The following is a 20,575-nucleotide window of genomic DNA, read 5'->3' as shown; positions in this document are numbered from 1 at the left end:
TCTGAGCACCAAACTAAAGCAGCACTATGTCGTTTTTCTAAGGCAAGTCAATTTTATTTTTATACTGCAGTCTTTTAAAGTGCTTTACAAATAAAAATAAGAACATCCAAATTAAAATTAAAAGGAGAATGGAAATTAAAACATGCTTAAAACAATAGATTTGAGTGGTTTTTCACACCACGTCGTACGTCTTTACGTACTAACGTCACACACAGACCCAAAAAGAAGCCTCAATGTTTCTGTCTCAAATGATCTCAAAATCAACATCATACTGTGATGACAGTAGTAGATAATTCACTCACATCCTCAGAGATGCTCCTTCACCAAGTTTAGACTGAGTTCTCTCTGAATTCTCTTCCAACTCGCTCGCAAAATCAGATTGATCCGCTTGTGGGGGTCTGAAGCACAACCAACATTACAAAGTGTTCCTCCGCACGTTGCGTGTAGTTACACGTTTCCACCAGAGAGGTCTCCAAATCCCCCAATCCTACATAGTGCTGCTTTAAAGGACATAAATCATTTTTATAGTAGTGTAATGTACTTTATACCAGTTCAGTCTGAGCTACTGAAGGGTTAATTCAGGTTTCTTCGAGCTGCTTTGATCTCCGCTGGGTTCTCGGTGCTCCGGCTGTGTATTAGATTAAAGGAATAGAGGATTATAGGAGGCTAAGTTAGAAATACGCAGAGAAACAGTGACCTTTTTCACTGTTTATAATCAAATCTCGCCTGAAATGCTTTAATTTCATTAGACTGCAGCATCGCTGGCCTCTAAGACGTGAATCTGAGCTGTGCAGTTGAAGCCTCAACGAGTAGCGGTATTATTGTTGTAATTATTTAAATTTAAATATATTTAAATACTTAAGCAATTTATAAAACGTAAAAACTGTGGATGAAATAGTCTCAGCGTGGGCAGGGACTGAGAATGAGTCACTGTAACGTGTAATTTCATTATGCCTCTTATCTGGATCCTTTATGGACACTATGGCCCTCATATCTCTGTTATAGATCTATACTGCTGCACCTCTCGGGAAAGGAAGCGGTTTGGCGATCTTTCCTGCTTTATTAATGTTTATTTGGTCTGCTATGATTTCAGGATGGTGTGTTTTTATAGCCTCTCAGCAGCTCCCTCACGCTAACGCTCTGTTTACCCAGCGGATGCTAAATTAAATCCTGAATTAATTTTCCACCTGCAGCTCTGCTCAGAGGTTTGGACCCACCTGAGTGTGTAACCTGGAAGATATTTTGATGCTTAGAATTTGTTTTGTTCAGTGACTAACTGAGAGCTTAGCGACTAGCTGATAGCTCGGCTAGCTGATAGCTCGGCTAGCTGATAGCTCATTAACTAGCTGTTAGCTCGGCTAGCTGATAGCTCATTAACTAGCTGATAGCTTGACTAGCTGATAGCTCGACTAGCTGATAGCCCATTAACTAGCTGATAGCTCATTAACTAGCTGATAGCTCGGCTAGCTGATAGCTCATTAACTAGCTGATAACTCAACTAGCTGATAGCTCATTAACTAGCTGATAGCTCGGCTAGCCGGTAGCTCGACTAGCTGATAGCTCGATTAGCTGATAGCTCATCAACTAGCTGATAGCTCGACTAGCTGATAGTTCATTAACTAGCTGATAGCTCGATTAGCTGATAGTTCATTAACTAGCTGATAGCTCGACTAGCTGATAGCTCATTAACTAGCTGATAGCTCGGCTAGCCGGTAGCTCCACTAGCTGATAGCTCGATTAGCTGATAGCTCATTAACTAGCTGATAGCTCGACTAGCTGATAGTTCATTAACTAGCTGATAGCTCGATTAGCTGATAGTTCATTAACTAGCTGATAGCTCGACTAGCTGATAGCTCATTAACTAGCTGATAGCTCGGCTAGCCGGTAGCTCGACTAGCTGATAGCTCGATTAGCTGATCGCTCATCAACTAGCTGATAGCTCGACTAGCTGATAGTTCATTAACTAGCTGATAGCTCGATTAGCTGATAGCTCATTAACTAGCTGATGGCTCGACTAGCTGATAGCTCATTAACTAGCTGATAGCTCAACTAGCTGATAGCTCATTAACTAGCTGATAGCTCGACTAGCTGATAGCTCATTGGCTAGCTGATAGCTTAGCGACTAACTGATAGCTCATTGGCTAGCTAATAGCTTAGCAACTAGCTGATAGCTCATTGGCTAGCTGATAGCTTAGCGACTAGCTGATAGCTCATTGGCTAGCTAGCTCACCAGCTGGCTAAAAGCTCAGTGTTTAGCCAATAGCTCCATGACTAGCTGATGCCAAACTGCAGTGTAAAATAGAGTAACCCTGATGTTTAACTGGACTCTGGCTTTACTGAAGACTGCAGTGAGGGTGAAATCAGCCGGTCCACTCAGCGGTCAGTAAATGTCTAAAGGACACAGAGTTTGACGGGAGCTTTGCTGCCTCACGCTGTCCTTTCGTCTGCGGCAGTTCAGTGTTATTGTTCCAGCGTCTGAAAGCCCAGCGCTAGTTTGTCCACCCAGACGCAGTGCCTGCTCTCTCTCTCTCCCTCTCTCTCCCTCTCTCTCTCTCTGAATGGCCTATCGTATGTCACGGCGGTTTTTCTTGTGGTTCGGGTCCATTCACTCGGCCTGAGTCACTCAGAGCAGGAGTCAAAGCTGACGATCTGCACAATAGCCACGAGCAGGTGGCATCAGAATGGCTTTGAAGTGAAAGCAGCTCAGCAGAACAATGAGAAAGACAGAGAGGAGGAGAAAGAGACCGATAGAGAGGGAGAGAGAGAGAGGTAAGGAGAGAGACAGAGAGAGAGGCAGGCCTGGCTGTTTGAAGAGTGAGTCAGAAACATTGATGAACACAATCTGCACAGAACGCACCTGAATATGACATTTACCTGCACGTACTAAAGGTGCCATAACTTTTTCACAGGCCCAATTAGTTCAATTCAGTAAATACACAGTAATGAAAATCCATACATTCTTGAAGAAGACGGTTCTTTAACGGTTCTTTAGTTAAGAAAATGGTTCTGTATAGCACCAAATAGGGGTTTTTCTCTTGTTACAGGCTCAACATCGAACCATCTACAGCACGTTCTCCATCAGTCTGAATGTCTATCAGTTTAATGATGCAAAGAACCCTTTAATCATGCAGAGGGTTCTTTGAGCATTCATGGTTCTATATAGAACCATTTTCTTTACTAAAGAACCCTTAAAGAACCACTTTTTTAAGAGTGTATATTGACCGTTCCACCATTTATTTTTGGATTGTCAGTTATTTTGTTTTCTGTAATGCTTTATACAAACTTTGTAACATTAAAAAGGTAAATTATGCTTTATTTACATATTAATAACCCCTTCAATTTAAACTCAGACCATCAGACGGTGCCTCACGATTTTACAACATGGAAGTTTGACCAACGTGAACTTTGCATAATGAATAATTTTGAATAATTAAACGTGGTCAGTCTGCTAAGCTCACTCGTTCAGCCTAGAGCAGTTTAGCCCCACCCATTCAGCCTAGAGCAGTTTAGCTCCACCCTTTCAGTCTACAGCAGTTTAGCTCCACCCATTCAGTCTACAGCAGTTTAGCCCCACCCATTCAGCCTAGAGCAGTTTAGCTCCACCCTTTCAGTCTACAGCAGTTTAGCTCCACCCATTCAGCCTAGAGCAGTTTAGCTCCACCCTTTCAGTCTACAGCAGTTTAGCTCCACCCATTTAGCCTACAGCAGTTTAGCTCCACCCATTTAGCCTACAGCAGTTTAGCCCCACCCATTCAGCTACAGCAGTTTAGCCCCACCCATTCAGCTACAGCAGGAACATGAACTAAGAAGGTAAACCAGGTCAGTGTTGGTGTCAGGTGGACTTTAAGAGCATGTATATGGGAATGTGGCTCAGACCCAGATTGACTCTTCTGAGGGGAAACCCCAAAAGCGTTGTCCCCTGAATCACATCATGAGGATGAAAGGTACCACCATCCTCCACCGACAGCGTGCGCCTCACTGATTCTCTTTAGTGCTGGAAATCAAAGGCTCCTTCACCTCAAACGCTTCGTCCGAAACCTTCTCCTCGACAGGAGATGCTCTGTAGTACAGCAGTGCGGACTCGAGCACCTTGTGCGGAAAAACAAACAGACCCGTGGCCAAACGCGAGCGAACGTCCAACTCAAACAGACGGTGCGGGCGCTGGGGGTGAGGGCGCGAGTGCTCATGCAGCACGATTACAGAAGCCACTTTCAGAGACGCCCCATTAAGCCTAATCCGTCATAAAACCTCCAGAAGAGCGTGTCGTAAGAGGTTGGACCTGCATCTGACGAGAAATTTCACGAACGGCTTCACGCTGAGGTTAGCGCTTCAAAGGTAAACATGGACAACAGCCAGCTAATACGGCCCTAGGAATAACCTGGACTCAGTATTAAAGCGATACTTCGGCCAGAAATCTGATTTTCACAGTGTTTCACCTCAACTCCAGCGTAGTCCATGAGCCAAGGCATGGTGGGTGTCTGAAGTTCTCCTAGTGTGTAGGAGTGTATCGCTGTTGTCAGATCAAAACCTTGTATCTCCAAAATGGTAACTTCACAGGAGAAGGAAAAAACATACCTTACTTTTAATGTAAGTCAGTGGAACCAGGTTTCTTTCCAAGTCATTTTGGGTCGTTTCTTTTGGTCCATTCATCAAACAATGTAAAGGAAAACAGGCATTTTCAAAGTATGTCAAAAACTGAAAAGCGTCAAAAATGGAGATATGAGTTTTTGTTCTGGCAACAGTGATTTATTAAAGTTGTTTCTGGACTAATATATCCTATTCTAGCATATAGGAATGGTTATTTTTGTCATTTATGGACTAATATCTCATATTCTAGTGTGAGGAAATGTTTGTCGAGGTAGTTTATGGACTGATATCTCCTATTCTAGTGTAAGGAAATGTTTGTCGAGGTAGTTTATGGACTGATATCTCCTATTCTAGTGTAAGGAAATGTTTGTTGAGGTAGTTTATGGACTAATATCTTCTATTCTAGTGTAAGGAAATGTTTTTGAGGTTGTTTATGGACTGATATCTCCTATTCTAGCATAAGGAAATGTTTGTCAAGGTAGTTTATGGACTGATATCTCCTATTCTAGCGTACGGAAATGTTTTTGGGGTTGTTTATGGACTGATATCTCCTATTCTAGTGTAAGGAAATGTTTGTTGAGGTAGTTTATGGACTGATATCTCCTATTCTAGTGTAAGGAAACGTTTGTTGAGGTAGTTTATGGACTGATATCTCCTATTCTAGCATATACGAGCATTTATTTTTGTTGTTTATGGACTGATATCTCCTATTCTAGCGTAAGGAAATGTTTTTTAGGTTGTTTATGGACTGATATCTCCTATTCTAGCGTAAGGAAACATTTGTTGAGGTAGTTTATGGACTGATATCTCCTATTCTAGCGTAAGGAAACATTTGTTGAGGTAGTTTATGGACTGATATCTCCTATTCTAGCATATAGGAGCATTTATTTTTGTTGTTTATGGACTGATATCTCCTATTCTAGCATAAGGAAATGTTTTTTAGGTTGTTTATGGACTGATATCTCCTATTCTAGCGTAAGGAAATGTTTTTTAGGTTGTTTATGGACTGATATCTCCTATTCTAGTGTAAGGAAATGTTTTTGACATTGTTTATGGACTGATATCTCCTATTCTAGCATATGGAAATGTTTGTTGAGGTAGTTTATGGACTGATATCGCCTATTCTAGTGTACCAGAGCATTTACCAAAACCTGAGAGGGTTAAACACTTATAACTGTAACGTGATGTGCGAGATGTATATTAATTCTATCTCTGCAGGATAAGCACTGGTCCACTTAAGCTAATGCTGTTTAGACGTCGTCAGTCATGAACATGTTAAGAGGGCAGCATGTCAGAGATTGGCCGAGCCATGTTTCATAGCTGAATTAAATAATACGCTGTCAGGCCTAAGTGGATTAGTTAGCGTTATTGAAGATGAGTAATGGTGTAATTATGGCGGATGGTTTATACGGGAAGGCCTTTTAAACAGGGCCTCAGGCAGGGGGAGATCGGGCTGATGGTGCCGTGATGGACAGAGACTCAGCTGGCAGGACGGTGCGCTGTCAATTGCTAATCATTCCAGTCGGCTAATGGGATGCGCCAACAGAGGCCGGCGCCCTGAGATCGGAAATTGCTCCTGGTTTACTTTACGTCCTGGTAAAAAGGAAAGATGTGTCCTCTTTTTCCAGGTCTTTCTTTTACAGACTTACACGTTTAAATCTTAGAGAATTAGCTCAACCCAGCATGCTAACATAGCTAACATCAACCCCATTTGATTAATGCTGTTTCCCTTTCATTCTTTGTTAGCAACGTTAGCTTTTTACTGAACTGTTGCTTTAATTTTCAGAGCATCTTTAAAGAAAAGTGTAATTCATACAGTCGAACTCCTGCACCAACTGTTTATCAGCCAAGACGTGTTCAGTGTCTGAAGCTTAGCTTCTTTAGTTTTAGAACTGGAGCTACGAGGCTAATGTTGCTAACATGTAATTGAAGTTTATGCCCCACCAATTAGCATGTTACTCATATTTATGACACCAAACATGCTTCTGCTGATCGACTATATTTGGGTTATGGGGGAAATTGTGTAGTTTGGTGGACTGTTCCGTCCTGTTTAAAACCCGCCCCCGGTTTCGTGGAGGCCCAGCCGTCCCTGACTCAGAGGTCACCCTACGTGATCTGCTTGTGTAAGAAACAGGCTTTACAGGTCAGCAGCTCCTCGCTGTCTGTCCCGGTTCGTGAGATGCGGCCCGGTGAGCAGGTGAGGAGGCTGAAATTGCTTTGCTAGATGTGCTGTGAGTCAGTGGCCTTTAGCTCGCGACTAATGCATTTGCGCAGCTCATGCAGTATTCATGCCGGACCCACCGCAGTCCGACTGATGCATGGCTCTGCCACCGAGGGCCACCTGGACATCTGTTTCACGCTGGCTGCCTGGGTCACTGCAGTGGTTCATGAAATATCACAACTTTTAAAGGGCCACATCACAGAAAATCACCTTTTTCCACATTTGTTTGGAATAAAAGTGTTTGATGCAAAATGTAAATATTATTAGCATGTGAAAATGCACCAGTTCAAACAGTCCATATACGGAAACGGAGTTTGTAATTGTTTTTGTGATGTCACAAAAAATAACTTGTGTCCCATTCAGCCTACAGCAGTTTTGCCCCACCCATTCAGCCTACAGCAGTTTAGCCCCGCCCATTCAGCCTACAGCAGTTTAGCCCCGCCCATTCAGCCTACAGCAATTTAGCCCCGCCCATTCAGCCTACAGCAGTAAGGGTGGGTCTCCTGGAATTTGGCTCTGCTGTTTTGCTGGTGTAAATAAATATTGTGTATCTAAACATTGTGATCTGTTTTGTTTACCATATATAATCGCCCCGCCCTACAGGCCATCAGGACCGCGTGGTTTGCGTACTGATTAGATGTGTGAATGAGATGAAAGAGTTCACAGCCTGAGCTCTGGTGTCTCTCTGGAGTCCTTCATGAGAGAATTTCTCTAATTCACAGTTTCCTAAATCCATATAAACAAAGAGACGCTGGCACTGTGCTGTCCATTCCTGCACGGACCCCCGTCTTTCACGTCTCCCTCCATTCAGATTAGCTCCACAGACCCGCTTTAACATCTCATTATCACCCGGAGTGAAGAACTCAGTGAGGATCAGTTGGCTGAGATTCAGAGAGCCATGCTAAGTGTGAAATCAGGAGGAGAAAGAGAGAGACATCAGCAGAACCCAAGGTCCGGACAGCAGACGCCTTCAGAACCGCTCAGCTGGAGCTTCGTTATTCCGGGATAACGCTCGAGGAAGAGCAAACAGGACACTGCACATTTCGCTCACTCAGACTTTCTCTCTGCTACTTTTCTCTACTACACACGTTAAAAAGATGGTTCTTCAAGGGTTCTTTAGTAAAGGGAGTGGTTCAGTGTAGCTCCAAAAAGGGTTCTGCTGTTACACTGCCAAGCTTGTAACAATAGCAGAACCCTTGCAAGAAACAACACATTCTTCACCATGGTAAGAACCATGTAAGCATGAAGTGCTTCTAAATAGAACCATAGCTTTTACCAAGGAACCCTTGAAGAACAATTTTAAAGTGTGTATTTAACAGTAAATTATACATTTAATTAAAGCAATAACCCACAGGATGCTGTACATTACAGTGATTTTACTTTATTGCTTTATAAAACAGCAACAGATATGATTTAAATATGCAGCAGTTTAATGAATAATGTACGTCACAATTAACAATAATGGCAATAACCAATTCCTCCACCAAGAAATGTCCACAGAGCCCTGAGTAAAGACAGGAACTCTGTCACCCACCACTGTAAATTAGTCATTTCATAAACTAATATAACTTACACTTAGTATAATTCTTTGTATAATTATAGTAATGATGAAATATCATATTGTAGCAGTGTTCAATGCAGAGACATTCACTTTTAGCTCACCAAGGTAATTTTTGCTGTGCCATTTGTTTTACAACTCTTAGAGGTGTGTAAGTCATCCAGAGAACAGATGTTTACTATTTGTTTAGCTTTTATTTAGGTTTGCAGTGAATCCTTCAGTAAATAATTCGGCAGGATTAGTAATGGAGCATCAGTTTAGCCTGTTAGCTTCCTTTTAGGGTTTTTTTAGCGTGTTTAGTTTACTATTTTTAAGCCTGTTCAGACTGCGCTCTTTAAGCCTAGGCTGTGTTCTTTAAGCCTGTTCAGACTGCGCTCTTTAAGCCTAGGCTGTGTTCTTTAAGCCTGTTCAGACTGTGTTCTTCAAGCCTGTTCAGACTGTGTTCTTTTAGCCTGTTCAGACTGTGTTCTTCAAGCCTGTTCAGACTGTGCTCTTTTAGCCTGTTCAGACTCTGTTCTTTTAGCCTGTTCAGACTGTGTTCTTCAAGCCTGTTCAGACTGTGCTCTTTTAGCCTGTTCAGACTGTGTTCTTTTAGCCTAGGCTGTGTTCTTTAAGCCTGTTCAGACTCTGTTCTTTTAGCCTGTTCAGACTGTGTTCTTCAAGCCTGTTCAGACTGTGTTCTTTTAGCCTAGGCTGTGTTCTTTAAGCCTGTTCAGACTGTGTTCTTTTAGCCTGTTCAGACTGTGTTCTTCAAGCCTGTTCAGACTGTGTTCTTTTAGCCTAGGCTGTGTTCTTTAAGCCTGTTCAGACTGTGTTCTTTTAGCCTAGGCTGTGTTCTTCAAGCCTGTTCAGACTGTGTTCTTTAAGCCTGTTCAGACTGTGTTCTTTAAGCCTGTTCAGACTCTGTTCTTTTAGCCTAGACTGTGTTCTTTAAGCCTGTTCAGACTGTGTTCTGTAGGCCTGTTCAGACTGTGTTCTCTAAGCCTGTTCAGACTCTGTTCTTTTAGCCTAGACTGTGTTCTTTTAGCCTGTTCAGACTGTGTTCTCTAAGCCTGTTCAGACTCTGTTCTTTTAGCCTAGACTGTGTTCTTTAAGCCTGTTCAGACTGTGTTCTTCAAGCCTGTTCAGACTGTGTTCTTTAAGCCTGTTCAGACTGTGTTCTTTTAGCCTGTTCAGACTGTGTTCTTTAAGCCTGTTCAGACTGTGTTCTTTTAGCCTGTTCAGACTGTGTTCTTTAAGTCTGTTCAGACTGTGTTCTTCAAGCCTGTTCAGACTGTGCTCTTTAAGCCTGTTCAGACTGTGTTCTTTTAGCCTGTTCAGACTGTGTTCTTTAAGCCTGTTCAGACTGTGTTCTTTTAGCCTGTTCAGACTGTGTTCTTTAAGCCTGTTCAGACTGTGCTCTTTAAGCCTGTTCAGACTGTGTTCTTTAAGCCTGTTCAGACTGTGTTCTTTTAGCCTGTTCAGACTGTGTTCTTTAAGTCTGTTCAGACTGTGTTCTTTTAGCCTGTTCAGACTGTGTTCTTTAAGCCTGTTCAGACTGTGTTCTTTAAGTCTGTTCAGACTGTGTTCTTTTAGCCTGTTCAGACTGTGTTCTTTAAGCCTGTTCAGACTGTGTTCTTTTAGCCTGTTCAGACTGTGTTCTTTAAGCCTGTTCAGACTGTGTTCTTTAAGCCTGTTCAGACTGTGTTCTTTTAGCCTGTTCAGACTCTGTTCTTTAAGCCTGTTCAGACAGTGTTCTTTACGTCTGTTCAGACTGTGTTCTTTTAGCCTGTTCAGACTGTGTTCTTTTAGCCTGTTCAGACTGTGTTCTTTAAGCCTGTTCAGACTGTGTTCTCTAAGCCTGTTCAGACTCTGTTCTTTAAGCCTGTTCAGACAGTGTTCTTTACGTCTGTTCAGACTCTGTTCTTTAAGCCTGTTCAGACAGTGTTCTTTACGTCTGTTCAGACTGTGTTCTTTTAGCCTGTTCAGACTGTGTTCTTTTAGCCTGTTCAGACTGTGTTCTTTAAGCCTGTTCAGACTGTGTTCTCTAAGCCTGTTCAGACTGTGTTCTTTAAGCCTGTTCGGACTGTGTTCTTTAAGCCTGTTCGGACTGTGTTCTGTAAGCCTGTTCAGACTGTGCTCTTTAAGCCTGTTCAGACTGTGTTCTTTAAGCCTGTTCAGACTCTGTTCTTTAAGCCTGTTCAGACTGTGTTCTTTAAGTCTGTTCAGACTGTGTTCTTTTAGCCTGTTCAGACTGTGTTCTTTAAGCCTGTTCAGACTGTGTTCAAGTCTGTTCAGACTGTGCTCTTTAAGCCTGTTCAGACTGTGTTCTTTAAGCCTGTTCAGACTGTGTTCTTTTAGCCTGTTCAGACTGTGTTCTTTAAGCCTGTTCAGACTGTGTTCTTTTAGCCTGTTTAGTCTGCTATTGTTTAGCCTGTTATCTGTCTTTTACTGTTTAGCATGTTAGCTGTCTTTTAGCCTGTTCAGACTGTGTTCTCTAAGCCTGTTCAGACTCTGTTCTTTTAGCCTAGACTGTGTTCTTTAAGCCTGTTCAGACTGTGTTCTCTAAGCCTGTTCAGACTGTGTTCTTTAAGCCTGTTCGGACTGTGTTCTTTAAGCCTGTTCGGACTGTGTTCTGTAAGCCTGTTCAGACTGTGCTCTTTAAGCCTGTTCAGACTGTGTTCTTTAAGTCTGTTCAGACTGTGTTCAAGTCTGTTCAGACTGTGTTCTTTAAGCCTGTTCAGATTGTGCTCTTCAAGCCTGTTCAGACTGTGTTCTTTAAGCCTGTTCAGACTGTGTTCTTTAAGCCTGTTCAGACTGTGTTCTTTTAGCCTGTTCAGACTGTGCTCTTTAAGCCTGTTCAGACTGTGTTCTTTAAGCCTGTTCAGACTGTGTTCTTTAAGCCTGTTCAGACTGTGTTCTTTTAGCCTGTTCAGACTGTGTTCAAGTCTGTTCAGACTGTGTTCTTTTAGCCTGTTCAGACTGTGTTCTTTAAGCCTGTTCAGACTGTGTTCTTTTAGCCTGTTTAGTCTGCTATTGTTTAGCCTGTTATCTGTCTTTTACTGTTTAGCATGTTAGCTGTCTTTTAGCCTGTTCAGACTGTGCTCTTTAGTCTGTTTAGCTTTCTTTCTTTGAGGCTGTTAACTGTCTTTTAGCTGCTTTAACCTGCAGTTAATTTTTTTTGTTATTTTTTAGCTCGTTAGCTTTTTTTTTACCCTGTTAAGCCTGGTATATTTTAGCCTGTTTATCCTGCTGTCTTTTATCAGGTTTAGCCTGTGTTCTTTTAGCCTGCTTAGCCTGCTAACTTTTAGCCAGTTTTGCCTGCTATCATTTAACTTGTTAGCTGTCTTTCACCATTTTACCTGCTATCTTTTAGCCTGTTTAGCCTGTTAGCTATCTTTTACCCTGTTTAGCCCTCAGTGTTTTTAGCCAGCCTGTTATCTTTTAGCCTGTTTAGCCTGTTAGCTATCTTTAAGCCTATTTAGCATGCAGTGTTTTTAGCTAGTTTGTTATCTTTTAGCCTGTTTAGCCTGTTAGCTGTCTTTAAGCCTATTTAGCCTGCAGTGTTTTTAGCCAGTCTGTTATCTTTTAGCCTGTTTAGCCTGTTAGCTGTCTTTTACTGGAGCTTTAAGTCAGATTCAAAACCACATACAGAAAGTCAAATAGCCTCTCATAACTGATGCATTCAAATAAAAAAAATAAGTTGTGTAAAACCTAAGAGCCTGCAGTTGTTGTTGGAGATGTGCATGTTGTCATTTGAGCCGGTCAGTGAGATGCCAGTGCGCTGCTGGACACTGTCCACATTTCAGTCCTGTTTTTAGGGTTACCAGTTGCTTTCTTTGGGTGCGACACACCCCATTCCTTTCTGCACCGTCGTCTCTGCAGCCTGGCTGTTCCTTCCAGTCCTCTAAAAACGTGGGAAAATATTCCGTTTCCGAGTTCAGAACATCAACATGATGAATATTCAAATGACTAAAGCTTAATGTTTTACTTTATTCTGGATATACAAACAATCATGTTTCTCAGAGAAATGAAGAGTGTAAGTTTTTACTGTACAGCGCTCTAATCGATCAACTGAGTTATATGAATATTGATTATGTGGGTGATGATGATGGCCATGGTTCGAGGTTTGAGGCTGTTTCATGAGAACAGCCCATCTGAGACATAAGGTATAAGGACCGTCTGCACCATAAAGCGGTGGACAGACCCCAATTTCACAGTTGGGGTCCGCCTGTAAGGTCGCCGGGCGCCAGCTCTTCATTTGGCTCTGAGCTGGAGCGGATTGGAGTGCTGGTTGGTGAATAGCAGTGTGGCTGCCAGCGGCTTTATCCAGAGGAAATGAAAGAAAAATAGCGCCGTGATCCGTCTGAGAGAGAGAGATGAGGCTCTGCTGGAATCTTTAAAGCGACAGGTCAACAAAAACTCTAATTTACCTCCTCCTTACTGCAAAAGTAGCTGATTACCCAAGACATGTGTCTATACACTGTATGTCTATGAACATGGATTAAACCCAGTAGCACCTGCTGTTTCAAAGTGTTGTCCACCGATCATGTCTTGACTGATTGACCACGTTTAAGTAAGTTAATGTATGAATGTTACTCTGAACTATTGCTTTAAAGCCCAGAGCGGCGCCTCTTTCTCGCGCAGTGCTTTCGTCTGGAGCCTTTCATCTGGTTCCAATCAGAGGCGACGGTGTCCCGGTTCCTCCTCCTTCAGAGCGAAGTGCCGGGGGCTTCGCCGTCACGAGCTGCAGGTGGAACTTTGTCTCATCTCCGTTCTGATGACTCTGCACTTCTCAGAGGTTGTGGTTTGATCTTACCCACAGTTCCCTGCAGTGGCCCCGAGGCGCTTCCTCGAGCCTAAACGCTCTGGGTCTGATGTTCACTTTCGTCACTCAGCGAGCTGGAAGCCTGAGGAGCGCGACGCCGGGAGACAAAAACGGGAAAACTTTCCTCTCCATCAGTCAGAGAAGAGCACAACACTCAGAGAGACTCTGTCCACTCTGTGGTCTGGACAGGCTCAGCCTTAGAGGCTCCGCCCACAGACGGGCATGGACTCACACTTCAGAGACTCGACTCAGACTCACACGTCGGAGATTCAAGACTCAACTCAGACTCACACCTCAGAGACTTGAGACTCAACTCAGACTCACACCTCAGAGACTTGAGACTCAACTCAGACTCACACCTCAGAGACTTGAGACTCAACTCAGACTCACACCTCAGAGACTTGAGGCTCATCTTAGACTCACACCTCAGAGTCTCGACTCAGCCTCACACCTCAGAGACTTGACTCGACCTCACACCTCAGAGACTCGACTCAGACGTCCCACCTCAGAGACTCGACTCAGACATTAACTTTAGAGATTGTAGATTTGAATTGTATCTCAGAAACTCCAGACTTGACTTGGACTTGCACCTCAGAAACTCAACTAGGATTACCCCCTCAGAGACTCGAGACACGATTCAAACTCTAACAGAGAGCTGACTCGGACTCGTATGAAGTAATTCTGAACATCTCTGGGAAGTTACTGAACAAGTGAACCCTGCACTCCACTCTCTGACTGTAGTTAGTCTAGAACCTCAGGGGAGCCACAGGGGAACCCCAGGGGATGTTTACTAGTTGTTTCACCTCCATATATTACACACACACACACACACACACACACATATGCTAATCATTAGCACCCCCTGTAGTTGTTAATCAGCTGTATCTAATCTCTGGAGCTTTGTGAGAGGCTGGCTGACCACAGCTACACAGCAGACACCTCTAATCCCTCCACACACTCTCGCTCACTCTGTCGTTCTCACACTGTTCGGCTTCTCTCTTCTTCCGTCTCTTAATGCTTCACAGTGTTGAAGAGAGGATGAGGTGAGAAAAGAGAGCAGCTCTTCAGGGGAATCATTCTTCCTTACCCGAGACGGAGTTAGCCACGGGCAGGAGCTTTTCGCTAGCAATGCCCAAAGCTTCAGACCTGTTTTTGTAGATTTCACAGTGACACTTAAACACAACATGCTGGACACAAACGTCGCTCAGCGTCGCCCTCTAAAGGCGTCATTAACAACCATCAAACGAACAAACGTTGCTCAGCGCCGCCCTCTAAAGGCGTCATTAACAACCATCAAAGAAACAAACGTCGCTCAGCTCCACCCTCTAAAGGTGTCATTAACGACCATCAAACGAACAAACGTCGCTCAGCGCCGCCCTCTAAAGGCGTCATTAACGACCATCAAACGAACAAACGTCGCTCAGCGCCGCCCTCTAAAGGCGTCATTAACGACCATCAAACGAACAAACGTCGCTCAGCGCCGCCCTCTAAAGGCGTCATTAACGACCATCAAACGAACAAACGCCGCTCAGCGCCGCCCTCTAAAGGCGTCATTAACGACCATCAAATAAACAAACGTCGCTCAGCGCCGCCCTCTAAAGGTGTCATTAACGACCATCAAACGAACAAACGTCGCTCAGCGCCGCCCTCTAAAGGTGTCATTAACGACCATCAAACGAACAAACGTCGCTCAGCGCCGCCCTCTAAAGGCGTCATTAACGACCATCAAACGAACAAACGTCGCTCAGCGCCGCCCTCTAAAGGCGTCATTAACAACCATCAAACGAACAAACGTCGCTCAGCGCCGCCCTCTAAAGGCGTCATTAACGACCATCAAACGAACAAACGCCGCTCAGCGCCGCCCTCTAAAGGCGTCATTAACAACCATCAAATAAACAAACAGCGCTCAGCGCCGCCCTCTAAAGGCGTCATTAACGACCATCAAAGAAACAAACGTCGCTCAGCGCCGCCCTCTAAAGGCGTCATTAACGACCATCAAACGAACAAACGTCGCTCAGCGCCGCCCTCTAAAGGCGTCATTAAAAATCATCATATAATCAAACCTTGCTCAGCGGCGCCCTCTAAAGGCGTCATTAATGACCGTCAAATGAACAAGCGTCGCTCAGCGCCCGCCCTCTAAAGGCGTCATTAACGACCATCAAACGAACAAATGTGGCTCAGCGCCGCCCTCTAAAGGCGTCATTAACAACCATCAAATACAGAAACGTGGCTCAGCGCCGCCCTCTAAAGGCGTCATTAACGGACATCAAATACAGAAACGTAGCTCAGCGCCGCCCTCTAAAGGCGTCATTAACGACCATCAAATACAGAAACGTCGCTCAGCGCCGCCCTCTAAAGGCGTCATTAACGACCATCAAATACAGAAACGTCGCTCAGCGCCGCCCTCTAAAGGCGTCATTAACGGACATCAAATAAACAAACATCGCTCAGCGCCGCCCTCTAAAGACGTCATTAACGACCATCAAATACACAAACGTGGCTCAGCGCCGCCCTCTAAAGGCGTCATCAACATTTGAATTACAATACTGCACTGCTCTGCTTTGTTTTCCCTCTTGTTCTCCGTCCTCCCTCTGTAACGCTAAAACTCGTGTCAGGCACATGATTGAGGCCGTGAGGTGGGCTCCGTGTTTCTCTGCTGAGCTGATTTATTGTAGATTTCCGAAGGCGACCTCACTGTACTGCTCACTAATCCCCCTCCTCGTTCCCCCTTCACTCCTTAAAGTCCAGGATCCAGAGATTCTCCCTAACATGATTAAGCAGGACTCGTGTTTCAGAAAGTCCTTCCTCACTCAGCTTCACTCAGTGATCAGCAGTGCAGTCTAAAGCAAATCTCAGCTCTTAGGAAAACTACGAAAGTTCAAACAGGCGCAATTACCAAAATATCAAAATGATCAAATCATCAAAAAGTCTTTACTCTTTAAAGATCAACAAGCACTGCTGCAACTTTACTAAGATCATCAGGATGGACAATACAGCGGTACGTTAATGACGTAATGATGTTTTTAGTAATATTAGTTTATAACAAGGTCATTAAGTTTCAATAGATAGTCAACGTTAATGTTACTTGTTCTCGTTAAGAGGTCAGTCGTGTGAGTTTAGGGTTTAGAGTTGGAATAATCATTGTGAGTTTAGGGTTTAGAGTTGGGATTATCTTGGTGAGTTTAAGGTTTAGAGCTGGGATTATTGTTGTAAATTTAGGGTTTAGATTTGGGATTATCGTTGTGAGTTTAAGGTTTAGAGTTGGGATTATTGTTGTAAATTTAGGGTTTAGAGTTGGGATTATCGTTGTGAGTTCAGGGTTTAAAATTGGGATTATCGTGGTGAGTTTAAAATGTAGAGTTAGGATTATCATTGTGAGTTCAGGGTTTAGAGTTGGGATTATCGTTGTGAGTTTAGGGTTTAGAGGTGGGATTATCGTTATGAGTTCAGGGTTTAGCGTTGGGATTATCATTGTGAGTTCAGGGTTTAGCATTGGGATTATCATTGTGAGTTCAGGGTTTATCGTTGGGATTATCGTTATGAATTTAGGTTTTACAGTTGGAATTATCGTTGTGAGTTTAGGGTTTAGCATTGGGATTATCATGCTGGGTTTAAGGTGTAGAGGTGGGATTATTGTTGTGAATTCAGGGTTTATCGTTGGGATTATCATTATGAATTTAGGTTTTACAGTTGGGATTATCGTTGTGAGTTCAGGGTTTAGAGTTGGGATTATCGTTATGGATTCAAGTTTTACAGTTGGGATTATCATTGTGAGTTTAGGGTTTAGCGTGGGGATTATCATGGTGAGTTTAAGGTGAAGAGTTGGGATTGTCGTTGTGAGTTCAGGGTTTAGCGTTGGGATTATCATTGTGAGTTCAGGGTTTAGAGTTGGGATTATTGTTGTGAGTTCAGGGTTTAGAGTTGGGATTATCGTTGTGAGTTCAGGGTTTAGCGTTGGGATTATCATTGTGAGTTCAGGGTTTAGAGTTGGGATTATTGTTGTGAGTTCAGGGTTTAGAGTTGGGATTATCGTTGTGAGTTCAGGGTTTAGAGTTGGGATTATCATTGTGAGTTTAGGGTTTAGAGTTGGGATTATTGTTGTGAGTTCAGGGTTTAGAGTTGGGATTATCGTTGTGAGTTCAGGGTTTAGAGTTGGGATTATTGTTGTGAGTTCAGGGTTTAGAGTTGGGATTATCGTTGTGAGTTCAGGGTTTAGCGTTGGGATTATCGTTGTGATTTCAGGGTTTAGAGTTGGGATTATCGTTGTGAGTTCAGGGTTTAGAGTTGGGATTATCGTTGTGAGTTCAGGGTTTAGAGTTGGGATTATCATGGCGAGTTGAGTTTAGTTTGTCATTCTCTCCTCTCTGTGAAACCATGTTAATGGTCACGTCATTGTTTCTGGTGTGTTCACACATTTTTGCGTATGGTATCCAGGAGCTGTGGTGGTCCTGCTGTGCAGTGCATTGTAGGATTGGGGCTGTGGGTCCAGGTGGCCCTGAGCGCTTGTAAAGCGAGCCGTGGGGATATTGCTTACAAAAGAAACTGTAGAGGAAATTACACTTCCTGCAGAGCGGCTGCCCTCGGCCCGTCGCTTCGTTACTCATTACCTGCCTTTATGATTGTCTCTCTGAGGAAGAGGCTGTGATCTTCCTCTAAACCTGCCTCGAGGAACATCCTCCCCACAGCCTGGAGACTCAGGGACCCTCTCTGAACTGCTTCAGAACCACATCAAAGCCCTGCAGGCTTAGAAACACATGATCAGGCTTTTTCACTCTCCCTGTATCTCTCACTCTCTCTCTCTCTCCCTGTATCTCTCTCCCTCTCTCTCTCTCTGTATCTCTCTCTGTCTCTCTCTGTATCTCTCACTCTCTCTCTCTCTCCCTGTATCTCTCTCTCTCTCCTCTCTCTCTCTCTGTATCTCTCTCTCTCTCTCTCTCTCTCTCTCTCTCACCCTGTATCTCTCTCCCCCTCTCTCTCTCTCTCTGTATCTCTCACTCTCTCTCTGTATCTCTCTCTCTCTCTCTATCTCTCTCTCCCTGTATCTCTCTCCCTCTCTCTCTCTGTATCTCTCTCTCTCTCTGTATCTCTCACTATCTCTCTCTCTCTCCCTGTATCTCTCTCTCTCTCTCTCTCTGTATCTCTCTCTCTCTCTCTCTCTCCTTCCTCCTGCAGACCGAGATAAGTCAGTGTTGACCGGAGGCGAGGTCACTCTCAGTCTTCCAGGGTCTGTAATGTATTTGAATGGCTCCTGTAGGTGAAGCGCCCCCTGCTGATCAGTTTGAAGTTGTTTTTCAGTTTTTAATAGTGTTCTCTTGGTTCTGCTGATTTAATTGGAGAGGACGATCTGTTATACCGTAGCAGAGCCCAGAATCAGCAAGAACATCGTACACCTCATCACAGACCTTCAGCAGAATGAATGAATGAATGACTGCGATGGACTGGCGACCTGTCCAGGGTGTATCCTGCCTTCTGCCCAATGACAGCTGGGATAGGCTCCAGCACCCCACCGCGACCCAGAAAGATAAACGGTTTAGATGATGGATGGATGGATGAATGAATGAAAGATGAAGAGAAAATCAGAGGAGAAAAGAACAAAAGAGAAGAAAAGAAAGAACAAAAACAGCCGTCATTCTTTACCTGTGTTGTATTTCTACTCATGTTTACTCCAGTTTATGTTTTTACACTTACGCTTTTGAGGATTTATGTACCAAAACAGTCACAGTTCACGATTACATTCATTTTCTAACCTCTTTATGCCTTAAACAGGCTTAAACACGCCTTATATAGGCTGAATGGGCGTGGCTAAACTGCTGTAGACTGAATGGGTGGGGCTAAATTGCTGTAAGATGAATGGGTGGAGCTGAATATCCAGCCATCTCTCATGTATAGTTTTCTCTCTCTCTGTGTTCCAGAGGCGGTGGAGTCACTGGTGCGTCACGCTCAGAACCAGACGGTGGCGCTCTTGCTCTCCACATACCGGGACCTGGCGGAGCGTGCAGCACCCCATGTGTCTGAACTCTTCACGGACATGGGTCTGTTTGTGCTGGGGGCGGAGCTTGGGCTGGAGGAGGCGGTGCAACGTTTTTTCCACGCCCTCTTCCCGCCGGTGTTCGAGCGGCTGGTGGAGCCGGGCCTGGATCCACTGGACCCGGCCTACGGAGAGTGCGTGCGCTCGGTGGGCCGCGGGCTGGCGCCGTACGGGAGCTATCCTGGCATGCTGGCCAAGCAGCTGACCCGCGCCTCACTGCCCAACCGCGTCCTCCTGCAGGCGCTGCACCTGGGCGTGGAGGTCATCAACACCACGGACCACCTGCAGCTCAGCCGCGAGTGCCGCAAGGCGCTGCTGCGCATGAGCTACTGCCCGCACTGCCAGGCGCTGATCAGCAGCAGGCCCTGCATGGGATACTGCCTCAACGTCCTGCGCGGCTGCCTCGCCAGCCTCGCCGAGGTACGTACACACTTCTGTTTCAGTTTTACGTTTCATCACTTAGAAGGAATGTGTGAAGAGTGGGCGGAGTCAAACGGGGGGGGCTTTATACCCCTCTAGCCCAGGGTGGGCACTGGACATCGAGACCTTAGGATCATGTGCAGCTGCTCCAGAGTGTCACATTCTATTGGTCAGTACTTTTCTATGGAGATTATACAAGCTGTGTGTAACGCCTGGATACCTTTGACATGTGGTGTAATACAAAGTACCTACAGCAGTGGTCAGAACGCCTCCTCCTGGTGATCTGCGCCTCCAGTTCTGACATGTTGCACCCTACTGAACACTGATCCAGCCAATCAGAGACTTCTGAATACGTTAATGAGCTGCAGCAGGTGTGGCAGAGTGTGGTTGGACCAAGATTCTACAGGAAGGTGGATCTCCAGAACCAGCGTCTGTGACCACTGACCCAGAGCAACTGCAAAAACGAGATAAAAGCTCTAGTTCTAGTTCTAAACAATACGAGCTAACATCCTGATCAAGTTCTGAACAATACGAGCTAACATGCCAGTCAAGTTCTAAACAATACGAGCTAACATGCTGTTCTAGTTCTAAACAATACGAGCTAACATGCCAGTCAAGTTCTAAACAATACGAGCTAACATGCTGATCAAGTTCTAAACAATACGAGCTAACATGCTGTTCTAGTTCTAAACAATACGAGCTAACATGCTGATCAAGTTCTAAACAATACGAGCTAACATGCTGATCAAGTTCTAAACAATACGAGCTAACATGCTGTTCTAGTTCTAAACAATATGAGCTAACGTGCTGTTCTAGTTCTAAACAATATGAGCTAACGTGCTGGTCTAGTTCTAAACAATACGAGCTAACGTGCCGGTCTAGTTCTAAACAATACGAGCTAACATGCCAGTCAAGTTCTAAACAATACGAGCTAACATGCCAGTCAAGTTCTAA

General features: G+C 44.3%; 1 protein-coding gene across 1 annotated transcript in view; it reads left to right on the top strand.

Annotated features, from left to right (window-relative positions):
• The window catches only part of gpc5a (glypican 5a), a 174,869-nt gene that overhangs the window by 72,496 nt on the left and 81,798 nt on the right, over window positions 1–20,575 (top strand). Inside the window, exon 6 of the mRNA XM_036560848.1 lies at window positions 19,086–19,621. Within this exon, the coding sequence (XP_036416741.1) occupies window positions 19,086–19,621 (536 nt within the window). The remainder of the gene's footprint in view (window positions 1–19,085; window positions 19,622–20,575) is intronic.

The sequence above is a fragment of the Colossoma macropomum genome, unplaced genomic scaffold, assembly GCF_904425465.1.
Source record: "Colossoma macropomum unplaced genomic scaffold, Colossoma_macropomum, whole genome shotgun sequence".
In the NCBI taxonomy this organism is placed as follows: domain Eukaryota; kingdom Metazoa; phylum Chordata; class Actinopteri; order Characiformes; family Serrasalmidae; genus Colossoma; species Colossoma macropomum.
Note: the sequence above shows the minus strand (reverse complement) of the source record. Positions and strands in the feature narration are given on the sequence as shown.